Source organism: Nerophis ophidion, linkage group LG04, assembly GCF_033978795.1.
Source record: "Nerophis ophidion isolate RoL-2023_Sa linkage group LG04, RoL_Noph_v1.0, whole genome shotgun sequence".
Classification (NCBI taxonomy): domain Eukaryota; kingdom Metazoa; phylum Chordata; class Actinopteri; order Syngnathiformes; family Syngnathidae; genus Nerophis; species Nerophis ophidion.
Genome location: NC_084614.1, coordinates 28,097,519 through 28,113,798, shown reverse-complemented (window position 1 = coordinate 28,113,798; position 16,280 = coordinate 28,097,519). Strand labels below are relative to the sequence as shown.

The 16,280-nt window shown below is 38.6% G+C and overlaps 1 protein-coding gene across 1 annotated transcript in view; it reads left to right on the top strand.

The window, feature by feature from the left end:
• The window catches only part of rraga (Ras-related GTP binding A), a 10,139-nt gene extending 247 nt beyond the window's left edge, over positions 1–9,892 (top strand). The window contains exons 2-8 of the mRNA XM_061897776.1: position 1; positions 92–314; positions 2,522–2,617; positions 3,931–4,053; positions 4,142–4,233; positions 9,264–9,379; positions 9,449–9,892. The exon at position 1 is cut by the window's left edge and continues 66 nt beyond it. Coding sequence (XP_061753760.1) covers position 1; positions 92–314; positions 2,522–2,617; positions 3,931–4,053; positions 4,142–4,233; positions 9,264–9,379; positions 9,449–9,552 — 755 coding nt within the window. The 3' untranslated portion in view covers positions 9,553–9,892. The remainder of the gene's footprint in view (positions 2–91; positions 315–2,521; positions 2,618–3,930; positions 4,054–4,141; positions 4,234–9,263; positions 9,380–9,448) is intronic.
• Positions 9,893–16,280: the final 6,388 nt, after the last annotated feature.

Below are 16,280 nucleotides of genomic sequence, written 5' to 3'. Positions count from 1 at the left end.
GGTAAAGTCAGCTTTAAAGATGCCACCTTCTAATATATTTAGTTGGGGATACAAAAAAAAACATTGTTTTCTATCTCCCCAACCCCACCAGGCAAGACACGTTCATGGAGAACTACTTCACCAGCCAGAGGGACAACATCTTCAGGAACGTGGAGGTGCTTATTTATGTATTTGACGTGGAGAGCCGCGAGCTAGAGAAAGACATGCATTACTACCAGTCGTGTCTGGAGGCCATCTTGCAGAACTCCCCCGACGCTAAAGTGTTCTGTCTCGTGCACAAAATGGATCTGGTGCAGGAGGACCAGAGAGACCTGGTAAGATGAAGGATAATGATCTCTGTGATATCCAAGGAGAGCATTGATAGTTTAGTAGTGTCTCTAGCTTTAATGTTAATGAGCTGTGTTTCGCTGTCAATATAATTGTACATTTTACCTACTTTTTACGTACATAAACGCTGCAATGTTGCAAAAAACATATATTAGACTCAACAATGTAACATTAAGGAGTGGGACAGGAGGACACAAATTATAGCAACAGGAGTACAGCGAGGTGAGCTTAAGTGTTAACGATAGTCACATTTTAATAAATAGCAACATCATGCTAGGTTTGCTACAGAAAATGATCAAACTTAATTTCCTCATCAATCAATCAAACAAACTTCATTTGTAAAGCCCCTTACATCAGCTATAGCTGACCCAAAGTGCTGTACCACAATGCAAGAAAGACAAAGTATAAAACAAGAACACATAATAAATATATAATAAAACAATGGAAAATCAACTTACAATTCATAAAAAAGTGTAACCATAATGTTAAGTACTAGTTTTAAATCAATTGGTCTTACGTTTAGTCTTAAATAAATGTAAATATCTAATAGAGCTGTAGTTTGGCTATGTTCTAAAGTCTGAGACCAGTTACACACCGATCGCCAAACTGCTTATATTTGGATCTAGGAACCTCCAGCTTCATGTCTGTAGCTGAATGATGGATAGTTGACGGAGGTCTGTGTTTTATTTTAGATGTGTAGCGAAGTCCTTGCTTTCTTAGTTTTTTTACCGTTAACTGATGCACATAAACACTGTGGTCCATGTGGAAGCAGGTTTGTCATTTTGATGTCATAAAAACCCAGACTTTCAGAAAAAAACGTTTGAGAGCCGCATCTGTCAAGTGTAGCAAACCAGTTAGAGAGATCAGGGTTTCCCCTACATGTAGTTAATAGTGGTAGCCCGCAAACAGCGATCTACAAAATTGGCAATGTGTGAATAATAAGAGGGCAGTGGCGGCTTTTAAGGAGAGAAAATGCAGTTTTAAAGGCAGCGCGAAGCAAATGTGATGACAGGCCCGCTGCAGCTCTTTCTGTGTGTCGCAGACATGGAGCGACAGAAATAAACAACTCTACAATCTCCAGTAACACCAGAAAAAAATGCTAGATTTGTTGCAAGTCGTTTTTGATAAAGAAAAAGTCACTTAAAGTATTGTAAAAGTCACTATAAACTTGAAAAAATCAAATCAAAATACACTGTACAATAAAAGCAGCAACAATTGAAAAATCAAGCAAAAATATATAAGAAACAAATTATAAATAATAATATTACCGGTTTGGTTTTAGGGCTTCACGGTGGGAGAGGGGTTAGTGCGTCTGCCTCACAATACGAAGGTCCTGCAGTCCTGGGTTCAAATCCAGGCTCGGGATCTTTCTGTGTGGAGTTTGCATGTTCTCCCCGTGAATGCGTGGGTTCCCTCCGGGTACTCCGGCTTCCTCCCACTTCCAAAGACATGCACCTGGGGATAGGTTCATTGGCAACACTAAATTGGCCCGAGTGTGTGAATGTGAGTGTGAATGTTGTCTGTCTATCTGTGTTGGCCCTGCGATGAGATGGCGACTTGTCCAGGGTGTACCCCGCCTTCCGCCCGATTGTAGCTGAGATAGGCGCCAACGCCCCCCGCTACCCCGGAAGGGAATAAGCGGTAGAAAATGGATGGATGGATGGATGGTTTGGTTTTAAATGTTTGTATACATTTTTTTTTTGCCTAAAGAAAATACTGTATATGCATAAATGCGAACTATGCAAATTGTATAATAGCATCATATTGACCATGCCCTTAGCCACGCTCCCACCACCTCAGGAATTTTGGCAATCTGGGGGAAACCCTGGAGATGATAGATTATTCTTACTTTTGCTGGTCATACACAGGTTCTGAAGACAAATATTACTGTTTTAATATCTACAAAAAGGAAATTTTGCTTAACTCCTTTTGATCAAAAAAGTTTGGATGACTTTTGCTGTGTAGGCAGTGCTATTGTAAATTGTAACAAGGAATTTAGTTGATGCTAATTATCTTTTTAAGCAATTGAATATGGTAAAAATCATATCCAAGTCTGATAGGACATTAAGCGACTCACTAAATCACACTGTTTGAATTGTTTAGCTTGATGCAACTCTTTTAGATCATTTTAAAATACCTCTTTATCTTACTTGCACAAGTGTTGATGCTGTTATTGTGTTTTGCCGCTCTACAGATTTTCAAAGAGCGTGAGGAAGATTTAAAGAGACTCTCCCGACCTTTAGCCTGCACATGCTTCAGGACGTCCATATGGGATGAGACCTTGTACAAGGTAGGCCTTTTTGACTGTTTCCACATTTGTTATCTTTTAGATATTAAAGGGTCATTCTAATGCTGACAGACAACATTGGCACTTATTTCATAGTTGTGGACCTAAAAAGTAGGCCTACAGGAAGAATTCCCCCCCAAAATATACACAGTAGAGATTATAGGCTTGATTTTTTTTGTTGTAATTTTTAGCACAATTTTTGGCCACTTTTCTCCAAAATGTGGGCAGGCCTGCATAAGTCTGCTGACATCACCTACAGAAGACTGGAGGCAATTTCATATACCGTATTTCCTTGAATTGCCGCAGGGCATATACAGTAGTATGCGCCCGCCTTGAATTACTGCCGGGTCAAACCCGCTTCGCAAAATAATTAGCGCATGCTTAGTATTACCGCCTGGTCAAACTCGTGACGTCACGAGTGACACTTCCCCTGTCGTCATTTTCAAAATGGAGGAGGCTGATTTCAATACGGGTAATTTGAAATCGCATGAAGGGAGGAAGATTAAGAGCTATTCAGTAGGATTTAATGTCCAAGCTTACATCACACTCAAATTTTTACTGCATGCCTTTGGTAAGTGCCGGAGTGAGAAGAAGTTTTAAAATAATTAGCGCATGTTTACTTTTACCGCAGGCCTTTGGTAAGCGCAGGAGTGAGAAGAAGTTTTAAATTAATTAGCGCCCCGGCGGCAATTCAAGGAAATACAGTAGTTGTTTTGATAGCAAATCCATTCAAAATCATGTTCTTTTTGCACAATTTGAAGGAATGATCATATACGTCTGCCAGATGTATTGCTGAAGGTTGTAGCAATACAAGTAGGAAAGAATGGGTCAGCCTGCATACATTTCCAAATGATGGGGACAAATGTGGAGTATGAGGAAAATATGGACCGCTCCAGTCAAATTAACTCGAACAAAAATGGGACGGACCAAGTGAGAGGAATGTAATTTGCGCCAAACATTTTAAAGATTATAACTTGAAGTAATTGTGAACCAGGGTGACAAAAACATGCTACTAAGTGTTAAAAGTATAAGTTTTACATTACTTTATCCACACTGTCCATGCGGGGAAATGGGCTCCAGTTCTGTAGATGACATCACACCAAGAGGGGCGGCATATCGCGTGCATGTACAGTAATTTATCTACCGATTACTCAAAAACTGTAAAAAATATATTTATTATGGAAAATAACTGCCATATTCATTTTCAGGAGCAAAATTACAAAAAGAGAACTTGTTTGTGAAATGTTCATCTGGTTGCTTTGGGTTCTTTTAATCCTGACAAGTGCTGAGAATATTGTTTAACTCTATTTTCACAGGCGTGGTCCAGCATAGTTTACCAGCTTATCCCAAACGTCCAGCAACTGGAGACAAACCTGACAAATTTTGCACAGATTATCGAGGCAGATGAAGTCCTTCTCTTTGAGAGAGCCACTTTCCTGGTAGGTTTGTTACAAAAGAAGGTGTCCGTGCACTCTAATGCATATATTAATCTCTACTTCCTTCGTGTGCGATGTGTTAAAATGGCAGGTGATCTCCCACTACCAGTGTAAAGAGCAACGTGATGCTCACCGCTTCGAGAAGATCAGTAACATTATCAAACAATTCAAACTAAGCTGTAGGTAAGTTAATGGAGCAAAACTATCTATTCCTGTGCACATCATCTGCTTACTTCTTTTTAATGAACGGACAAAAAGTGCAAGGCGAGATGTTATGTTGTGATCAGGAGTTGTAAAATGGTTTGTCACAGTGTATCCGGAAAGTATTCACAGCACTTCACTTGACCACGTTTTGTTATGTTACAGCCTTATTCCAAGATGGAATGCATTCATTTTAACCTCAAAATTATACAGACAATACCCCAAATGGCAGTATGACATTTTTTTATAAAGACAATACCCCAAATGACAGTATGACATTTTTTTTTTTTTTTTTTTTCAAATTCTTTAAAAGTAAAAAAAATTACAAGAACATAAGTATTCATAGCATTTGCGCAATACTTTGTTGATGCCACAAGCTGGGCACACCTATCTTTGCCCATTCCTCTTTTAAGCACCTCTCAAGATCCATCAGATTGGGTGAGAAGTGTTGGTCTTAGTCCAGGATGTTTCTGTACATTGCTGCATTCATCTTTCTTTCTAACCTGACTCTCCTTGTTGCTGCTAAAAAAACATGCCCACAGCATGATGCTGCCACCACCGTGTTTCACTGTAGAGAATGTATTAGCCTGGTGATAAGTGGTGCCTGGTTTCCTCCAAACATGATGCCTGGCATTCACGCCAAAGAGTTCAATCTTTGTCTCATCAGAGCAGAACGTTCCTCATGGTCTAAGAGTCTGTCGGGTGCATTTTGGCAAACATTTTTACCAAAAAATGGCTTCCAACTGATCACTATACCATACAGGCCTGACGGGTGGTTTGCTGCAGAGATGGTTGTCCTTCTGGAAGGTTCTCCTCTTTCCAAAGAAGAATGCTGTAGCTCTGACAGAGTGAGAGCATTGGGTTCTTGGTCACCTCCCTAACTGGACTAGGATAAATGCTGCAACACTTCCTATCCTACTCAGTGGCCTAGTGGTTAGAGTGTCCGCCCTGAGATCGGTAGGTTGTGAGTTCAAACCTCGGCCGAGTCATACCAAAGACTATAAAAAACGGGACCAATTACCTCCCTGCTTGGCACTCAGCATCAATGGTTGGAATTGGGGGTTTAATCACCATAAATGATTCCCGGGTGCTGCCCACTGCTCCCCTCACTTCCCAGGGGGTGACCAAGGGGATGGGTCAAATGCAGAGGACAAATATCATCACACCTAGTGTGTGTGACAATCATTGGTACTTTAAGTTAACTATCCAATCTGATGGGTGTTTGGGGACAAGGAGGAATGGGGAAAACTGCCCAAAGATAAGTGTGCAAAGGTTTTGGCATCATATTCGTAAATGCTTGAGTCTTAATTGTTGCTAAAGGTGCATCAACAAAGTATTAAGCAGCGGCTGTAAATACTTATGTACATGTGATTTGTTTAGTGTTTTATTTGTAATACATTTGCATAAATTAAATAAAAAAAACTTCACATTATGGGGAATTGTGTGTGGAATTTTGAGGACAACAATAACAACGTATTCTACTTTAGAATATGGCTGTAACATAACAAAATGTGGAAAAAGTGAAGTGCTGTGAATATTTTCCGGATGCACTGTATGTGTATTTACTATACCGACTCAAGTTCTTGTGAGTCGTTCGTTCGAGTGAATCTAATACCCCTTTTAAAAACATGTTATTTGTGCTATATTTAAATAACACCCACACAAAATAATGCTGCGCACTTTGTAGGTAAAAAAACGAGGAACATTACCTCTTGAGTGGACTCGAGCTTAATTGCCTCTAGTTAATGTTACAGTTTTCCATACCAACAAAGCAAGTCAGCCTGATAGAAAACTCTGTAACCTGAAGTAAGCCTCCAGTGATCCAAAGTGTACAAATTGGTACCGTTTATTACGGTATCAATTCAAATGTGAAAGCTACCCATCTCTACTCGTGTGTCAGTGAAACACACAGGATTCAAATATCTGTGAGTCCATGTGAAGCTTGTTCATCCAGCACTCGTGTGTCATTGAAACTCTGGGTGTCGAATACCAGAGAGTCTGTGTAGCTCACAGGCTTCATTCAGCACTCGTGCGTCTTTGTTTAGCACCTGTGTTACAGTGAAGGTCGCTGGCTGAGCGAGGGAATCATTAGAGTTTTTTTGTTGTTTGACGCATTACCTGCTCCCCCGTTTTCATTTAGCTATAGCTAACAGTGCAGATTAAGTAAAGAAATGTGCAAATTTTGAACATCTTTTTCATGCAGTGTAGATCTGAGGTCTTCGACAGTTGGTCCATGACACCAGGGTGAGGTTTGTAAAAATAATTAGCTGATTGGAATTTTTAATATACTGTATGTTAAGTTGAAATGTTTTTAAATACACAATAACATCAACCCAATACACTGTAGTGTTTATAAATAGCATTTTCATGGACACCCTACTCACCGTACCTTTTTAAAATGATAACATAAGACAATTATATTATTGTATTCATGTTAGTATTCAAGATAGCTAACGATTAGTGCACCAGTTTCTAGCTAGCGATTTGCTGTCTATTTGCTGGCTAGCAATTAGTGGTGTAGTTTTCAGCTAGCGATTAGCTCTTTAGTTTTCAGCTTGTGATTAACGCACCATTTGCCAGCTAGCAATTTGCGGACTAGTTGATAGCTAGCAATTAGTGGCACAACTGCTATTTTTTTAATATCTTGGTGCTATACCAATATAGCTATTTTTTTTTTTTGTATTGGACCAGAAGATGGCATAGTTTAACAATAAAATGAAGGACTGCACTAGAAACACTAATAATAACTTTTTGGGTTTTCCACCTATAAAACAAAGCTGAAATGTAAGACACACAAATAATTTTCACTTAAAGTGGATCTGCACTTTTTGGGGGGAATTTTGCCCATTATCCAACCTTCGTATGTGAGACAAGAACACATGTGTCGTTCCATTTTCTGTGCATTCTAAATAGTAAAAAACTGCTAGCAAGAGGCTGTTCACAATGCAGGTAATTGATTTATTCCGCATATAATTCCCTCTAAAAACCTCCAACATTTTATATACAGTATATAATAGCAAATAACATGTAATATTTGCAGTACTTTGGTGCATTCAAACATTAGTGAATTTCTATCCTGGGTGCATATATTTCACAAAGCGGATAGCAGCAAACTATACTTTCGTCAACAAAATCAAGAGTGTTCTGTGTTTGTTACCACAGACTTCGTAAGAAACAATCATTTTGGGACAAATAGGGATCTTAAACGAGAGAGTCGGCATGACTTGGTGTTGTAAATGTGGAGCTTGTCAAGCCATGCCGACAGAAATTGGCGACATACAGTGTTAATGAAAATGCGTCTAGATTCTGGCGGAGAGGACACTGAAAAATTATTTGCGCTAACAAACCCTGCAGTGGAAGAAACTGTTTTCCATCCAACCAACATCAACTGAAACATACCAGCTGGACCAGGCAGACAACTGTCTACCGAGAAAATCACCATGATATTGGTTCTGGTAGATGACGCACACTTCTCTTGATATCACAGCTGTATACACAGTCGAACTAGCCGAATACAAACAAAATAATGGAATATGAGCTCATTCATAGGATTATTGTTTCTCAGTCAGTACAAATTGTTGTCCTATCGCATTCTATTGTAAGTGAGGAGCAAGGCAATGTATCACTACGCCAGAAAAGTAGTTCCTCTGTGTTAGTTCTTACATTGTCGCATAGCTTGGTTAATATTCAGGTCACGCACGGCATGTCAATGGAGTGTTGTTGGAAGTTTTATTGGCGCAATAGATTACTAGTTTTTTCCTTTTTCTAGCAGTTTATCTCTATTTAGAAAGCACAGAACAAAGAAAGCCATGTGTTTTCGTCTCAAATATGGACTGGATAATTCCCCCAAAAAGACGCAGTTCCCCTTTAAGTGTGAAGTTTACTTAAGGGTTAAATCAGGTACTTACCCAGCAGATCCAACAAATGGAGCAGCAGTGAAAAAAACTTGCTGTGTGTGTGTGTGTGTGTGTGTGTGTGTGTGAGTGTGTTTGTTTGTGTGTGTGTAATGCTTTGTAATACTGCCACCCAATCATATGAACAGGATTGTTCTGACTTGGTGGACGTCTGAGTGACATTCTATTAAGGCTGCACAATTTTAAGAATAAGCCTAATTATGATTTTTCTCTCCAAAATTGCGATTGGGAATTGATTTGCGATTTTTATGTTTTTATGCATAAAAATGCGAAAATAACAAGTGAAGTTACGTTGAAGTTACATGTTATGTTTAGACTGTCAATTAACATATTCTTCTGTCAGGGTGCTACCCATTAAAACAATATATAATAAATTACTTTAAAAAATATTTGCCATTACGCAAACTGACTCGGAGGTTTTGTCTACATCATGCTCTTTAACTGAAGAAATAATTAACTACTATACAGTGTTTATAATGTAAAGTAATCATAATATATAATAATGCAAGTAACCATTTAAAAGGATATTAGCTTTAATTTTTCATTACTGTAGAATGTTTTGCTATTGTACTGTAGTTGTTGTCCTAAACAAAAAAAAGAACAAAAAATAAAATGGACTAATTTCTGTAAGCAAACATTTTCACTTAAATGAATATGTAAAACGAGGTCTGACGTTGACGTCATGTCATCACGGCATTCTCACTCGTTCGTCCGTGTTGGTTGGTTCATATTGCCCATCCTATTTGAAGCTGAGAGGTTACCACAACGGGACATATGGCTTTTTTGAAACATTTGTTTTCTCCTCATTTTTGTTACTCTGGCGTGAGTCGTAGTAGGGGGCTGTCTGTTTGTGCTTCCTGTGTGTGTAAACTTGTTTGAAGCGAGAGACGAACAAATGCGAGGCTCAACAGCTCAGTTTGGCGAACATGGCTGTTGCTCAAAAGCCGGTGGCGGTGAAGGAAAAAAAAACGTCTCTTGCGGTTATGCACTAATTAAAACCTTGATGTCGATTCGTTGTTGATTAACCATTCAGCTCTACATTCTACTAGTTCCATACTGTATATATGTAAAATTACAAGTATTTGTTCTGTATTTCAGTAAACTGGCGGCCTCGTTCCAGAGCATGGAAGTAAGAAACTCCAACTTTGCGGCCTTCATCGACGTCTTCACCTCCAACACATATGTCATGGTCATCATGTCAGACCCGTCTATTCGTAAGTAATGCATGATGAACGTCACACATCCGTTAAACACATCTTTACATCTTAGTTTTTTCTTGACAGCATCTGCAGCCACCCTCATCAATATCCGTAATGCTAGGAAACACTTTGAGAAGTTGGAGCGGGTGGACGGACCCAAACACAGCCTGCACATGCGTATGCGCTAGCATGCATATTTTTGTCCACAGCAGATCCTCTCAGCCAATCAGCTCACAGGTCGTCGTGAAGGAGTCCTGCATCCTCGCCTTACTTTATCCTCACATTCAATCACTCTTACTATGAGGAAGAAAACCCCACATTTTTCGGTCTAATTTCTTAAGTGATTTTGGGAAGGCAAGTTTATTTTGAAGGGTGGTATACGGTAATGTACCTCGCTGTTGTAGACAAAGACCCCAGTGATCAGGGCATCTCTTTTTCCGCATGAAATGCAACAGCTAGTACTCTTGCGTAAAGTGTGCTGTTCTTTGAAAATACAAGCAATATAGTTTTATTCAAAAATACCAACAATGTGTGTATGTTGTTATTACTCTTTAAGACACCACTGCATGATTTAAAACTGGCTTGTGTTTGAGCGTCATTTGATGCCATTTTAAGGACAGTATTGTATTGGAAGGTGTAGGAATTTCCAGAAAAGCCCATCCATTTCTAGTTTAGTGGGAAAATGAAAGATTAAAAAAAAATCTAATATACCCTTTGAAATGAGCAACAGTCAAGCGTTGACTCAAGTCAGATGGAAGAGGCTCCAGCAAACCTATGACTGTGATGAGGACAAGCGGTATAGACAAAGAATGAATGAAACGACACACTACAAATAAAGGTGAGCACTGCCACAAAACACCCCAAACATGACAGACAAGCTGCACACTTATTGCCACAAAAACAGTTTGTGCCTTTTGCTTGTAACTCTTAAAAATAAACATACATTTTTGTATTTTTTTGAAGGGGCCATTAGTAAGAATCTGGCCAGAAATGGTACCGTTATCACTGTCAAAATTCAGTGGTCCCCTCCCTCTCTCCCTGACTGAAGTTGCCAGATACGCAGCCAAATCCAGCTCAACCCAAAACTTAAGAGGAGACATTTTGCCAAGGTATGCTACTGTTTCAATATTTCAGATTGCCATGTAACTTGGTACATGTAGTCCACAATATGCAAACACAAATGAGGAATTATTTTATCATGTGATTTGGCTGTCTACATACGTTTCACATTGCCATGAGGAAAGCAGTGCTAATGTTGGAACCCATTTCTTATCATGTGATTTGGCTGTCTACATACCTTTCACATTGCCACGAGGAAAGCAGTGCTAATGTTGGAACCCATTTCCTCCGCATTTTAAGAACAAAATAGGCACTGACACTACCCATATCTACATAGGTTTTATTAGTCCAAAATATATTTTGCTCTCTCAGTTTGAATACACATCGAGATACATGCTAACGGGCATATATTTCCCCTTTTAGCCTATATGTTGATGTGTCATTGACCGGGCTAGCATTACACCAGTGTGATGTTGCTTCACTCATTCAAGCATTCGTTGCACGAACATACTAGCTTTGTTAGACAAGATCATAGACTGTATTGGACAATATATTTCACATACGAAATGTCCATATATCACAAGTCATAAAACGTTAATGCCTGACTTACCTATCAAGGAAGAAATTAGCAAGTTTGGCGTCAGATGTAAAAATCTTCTCCGCCTTCAATTGTCTCCATCTTTCAAAGACGTCCCCGATACAAATCCTTGTTTTGTTCTTGGCTTTGTTATGAATAAGTGGAGAATCGTAACAACGGCTTTTAGATTTACTAAGGTCTCTGACATGTTTAGTAACTTTACCAGTGGCAGTAGCTGGACGAAGAGGTCAGTGCGTAAATGGCAACCTGGATGTGACACACTTATAGACTTTCTTATTGGTTAAAACGATGGAGGGCGGGACATCGAAAAGAAAACAATAAGATTTCGGGGCTGTAAATCTAATTTTGAAATGAACATATCCTGGCTGAACTACTGTTATTAGTTATAGAGGTATTCAAAAAGAAAATGATTTATTAATGCCTTTTGACATATCAGGTCCATTTAATGATTACTTGACATGCAATTCTTACATATGGCTCCTTTGACTGCTAAAACACATATTGAACAACTCAAAATGAGTATTAGCCTGTGTCAGGCAACTTTTGTCATTTTTTACACGGTTGCTCTCCCATAAATGACTAAATGGAGTAACAGGTGGGAGTTTTATCATTAAATTAGAAAATACTATACAGTTGTCCCTCGCTACATTGCACTTTAAAGATAGCGGTTTCACTTTTTCTGCAGAATAACATTTTTTTTTTTTTTTTCATTTTAAGCACAGTCTTGTGTATTTTTGGCCATTTTAAAGCAAAAATGGCGAAACCAACTAAAAAATATCAATACTACTGTAGTATTTGTCATCGGAGGAGACCAAACCAATCAGAGTAAGCTGTTAAGTATTGTGGCCCCTGATTGACTCAGCCTCAGGCACCATAACTATATTGGATTAAAAGTGTTTAAAAGTGTGTGGGTATTATTTAAAGACAAAAGCGTACTTAGAATGTTGTAAAAGTTTTTTTATGCTCTATTTTGAAATTATTTAACCACAATTTAAAAAAAACAGCTGATGGATGAAATCAAGCCACATGGCATTTCCTGCTAATAGCATGCTGACACTAATTACTGTGATTTAACAGAAATATATAAAAATAATAAATGTAATTAATTTAATCAAAAATAATTTAGGTTACAGGAATTTGTATTTAATATGTTTTGGTGTAAATTCTGCTCCATCGCCCCATTCTTAACCTTAAGGTAACAGGACGAGATAAAAACAAGACTATAGTGTAAAATTTATATTGTTTTCAAGAAATTAAAAATAGCTGGGATAAGGAATAATACAAATGTTTAAAGAAATTGTTCTCAAAGATTTAAATTATATTTTAGAGTAATGTCAAATTTTATTACATTCCACTGTTCAATGTTCTTTCTATTAAATGTGCAATCAGATCTAAGTTTGCTTAGTAAAACAAATGTTTTAAAGTTTATACATTATGCAAACATTTTATTCAATAGAGATGCAAATGACAAGTTTATACCTACTATAGTGACCTCAATATATGATGTTATTTTACCAGAAAAAAGTTTGGGTTGGAGAATCCAAGATGGCGCCATGAAGGGTCTTACTTGCAGGAGTAGCATCTAAAAAGAATATAAACTTGAGAAAACGGCTCGTGTACGATTGAAAAGAAACCTGATAGTTTCCCAATAGTCTGTAGTTCCTTTTGTGTTTCGTTTGGCTGGACCTTGTAGGTTGTTCCTTTGAACTATCGTCGTCTTCTGGCTCGAAAAGAAAATGTGTGGCGAGGAAGATGGCGGAGAACTGGAGCCGCAAACCTGCTAATTGAGAACTGCCATGACTATTACATCGATGAGGACAGCATGAAAATGTGTCCCATGAATGAAGAAGACTTTCCTTCCCTGCCAGTAACAACGGAGAAGCCTCCCACCAAAAGAGGAAAGGATGGAAAGGACAATAGCGACATTGTCGCTACGCTATCCGCGCTAATCAATGCCCGCTCGGACGAGCTGTAGAAGTTAATCCAGACCAACACCACTTAAATTGCCAGCGTGAGTGTTTTAAGTCTGCAAACAAGTGAGCGAGGTTATTAGGAGAGTTTCTGGGCTGGAACTGGCTGTGGAGGGGAATAAGAAACTAATCTGTGTACTTCAAGATCATGCCAGAAACCCGAGGGTTCCTGGTTCGATCCCCACCTACTACCAATCTCGTCACGTCCGTTGTGTCCTTGAGCAAGACACTTCACCCTTGATCCTGATGGGTCGTGGTTAGGGCCTTGCCTGGCAGTTCCTGCCATCAGTGTGTGAAAATGTGTGTGAATGGGTGAAAGTGGAAATAGTTTAAAAGCGCTTTGAGTACCTTGAAGGTAGAAAAGCGCTATACAAGTACAACCCGTTTACCTTTTATAACTGAAATGGAGAGATGTTAATGACAATTCACTTGATAGATGGCCACCAGGCTCTCGAAATAGTGTCATCCTTTACCTGGTCTAATAAGTCAGGCTCAAGAAAATCTAGAATAGACATGTGGTTAATTTGTAACGCACTGCAAGACAATGTTACTGTTAGAATTCTCTCCACTCCTTTGACTGATCACAAGGCTATAAAAATTCACATCTCTCTATGTCTGTTTCACAATTGTCCAAATAACTCATACTGGAAACTCAATAATGCCGTTTTATGTCATGAAGCAGTTAAAATGAGGATTAAAGAACTAATATTTTTTTTTTAATAAAGCCAAGACCCCAAAAAAATATGGTAGTAATTGGAAAGGTAGAGGTAGGTACATTTATTAGAAAAAGCGATCTGAGAAAAAAAATGTGATTTCCATCATTACTGCATTATCCTCTATATGCCCTCCCGGTAACAGTTCGAGATGCCACCTCAGTAGAAGCATTTAAGTCTCACCTTAAAACTCATTTGTATACTCTAGCCTTTAAATAGACTCCCTTTTTAGACCAGTTGATCTGCCGTTTCTTTTCTTTTTCTTCTATGTCCCACTCTCCCTTGTGGAGGGGGTCCGGTCCGATCCGGTGGCCATGTACTGCTTGCCTGTGTATCGGCTGGGGACATCTCTGCGCTGCTGATCCGCCACCGCTTGGGATGGTTTCCTGCTGGCTCCGCTGTGAACGGGACTCTCGCTGCTGTGTTGGATCCGCTTTGGACTGGACTCTCGCGACTGTGTTGGATCCATTATGGATTGAACTTTCACAGTATCATGTTGGACCCGCTCGACATCCATTGCTTTCCTCCTCTCCAAGGTTCTCATAGTCATCATTGTCACGGACGTCCCACTGGGTGTGAGTTTTCCTTGCCCTTATGTGGGCCTACCGAGGATGTCGTGGTGGTTTGTGTTGTGGTTTGTGCAGCCCTTTGAGACACTAGTGATTTAGGGCTATATAAGTAAACATTGATTGATTGATTGATTGATGTCCAGATATGCCGGCAGAAGAAAAAAAAAAGCTCTTAGAGAGTCAATGTAAATAAGACAAAATGTATCAATCGAAAGCAGAAGGAGCCTTTGTAATATCTAGGAGACAATGTTTGGAGGAAGGTGAACACGATTCCGCGTACTTATTTTAATGAGAAAATTTGCGGTGTCAAAATAACAATTGATCAACTGAACATAAACGATATGGTTTGCAAATTATTGTTCTCAAGTTTACAAAAAATTATACAATAGTCAATATTGTGAAAGTGATGCTGTTTCGTTTATGGAAGACTTAACTGATACTGAATCAAGCAGCCCAGCTGACCAATAATTCTGTGACCGTCCAATCTGTCTCAAAGAGGTAGTTGAATCAATTATTAACTTAAAATATAACAAATCTCCTGGAGTGGATGGTATTACGTCTGAATTCTATAAATTATTTTCAGAGGAGCTAGCTCCCTTCTTACGAGAAGTGTTCTGTGAAAGTATTGATAAAGGTGTCCTTCCTCCAACTTTGACACAAGGCCTCATTACACTCATAACCAAACCAAACTAAGATTTGCTAGTCATTGATAATTGGCGTCCAATTAGCCTTCTAAACAGTGACTATAAGATTGTTGCAATTATTTTTGCTAAATGTTTAAAAATGGTTCTGGACGACATCACTGACGAGACACAGTCAGGAATTATGAGAGGGAGGCAAATATGGAATAATATAAGGCTTGTACTTGACATACTGGATTACCCAGAGGTCATTAATGATGAAGGCTTCATTCTTTTTTTGGACATCAACAAAGCCTTTGATTTGATCAAACATGAATTTATCTTCAGGACACTTGACAAATTTGGCTTTGGCAATTTTTTCTGCAAAACAATTAAGACTTTGTACTGCTATGGTAATAGCTCAATAAAGTTAAAATCTGGTACATATCCAAGGTTCAAATTAAAACGTGGGATACCGCAAGGGTGTCCTATATCTCCATATGTATTTTTGTTAGCCACTCAATTGTTATCTATTCATATAAAACTAGTCATTTAAAAGGGATCTCTATATTAGACAGATAAATAACTATCAGCCAACTGGCTGATGACACAACATTCTTTTTTTGAAAATCCCAATTAAGGAAAGTATTAATTACCTAGGAATAATTGTTACAAAAAATCAGAGTTCTAGATCAGTTCTGAATTTTACTCCAATGGTGAAAAAAAACGTGAACAAATTTAACCAATGGCTGCAGAGAGATTTATCCTTAAAGGGCATAACATTACTCTTCAAAGCAGAAGATATCTTTAGGCTTACATATGCAGCTATTTCTTTAGACGTAAACCAAAAAAATTGTACGACTTCTGACAAAATATGTGTTGACTTTATTTGGAAAAACAGCATTCCTTATATTAGGAAATCTGTTGTAATGAACAATTACAGTCAGGGTGGTCTAAATTTTCCTCAATTTTTACTACACTAAACAACACCTTCAAGATTAATTGGATAAAGTTAAAAAGTACCAATGATTCTCACACACATACTAGATGTGGCGAAATTATTCTCTGCATTTGACCCATTACCCTTGATCACCCCCTGGGAGGTGAGGAGAGCAGTGGGCAGCAGCGGTGCTGCGCCCGTGAATCCTACCTCAGTTTGCTCCTGTGTTTTCTTATCCTGGAGGCCTAAAACTTTAGTTATTGTGTAACTATAATAATAATAATAATAATAATAATGATAGGATTCCTGTGTCTCTTCCAAACTTCCATAAACAAGCCCTTCTGGCATGTTCTCTTCTCTATAACCACAATTTCTCACCTACAAAATGCTTCATTTGGCACATAGAGATATGTCACAAATGGAAATCACTTTTCCTCAACAATTGAT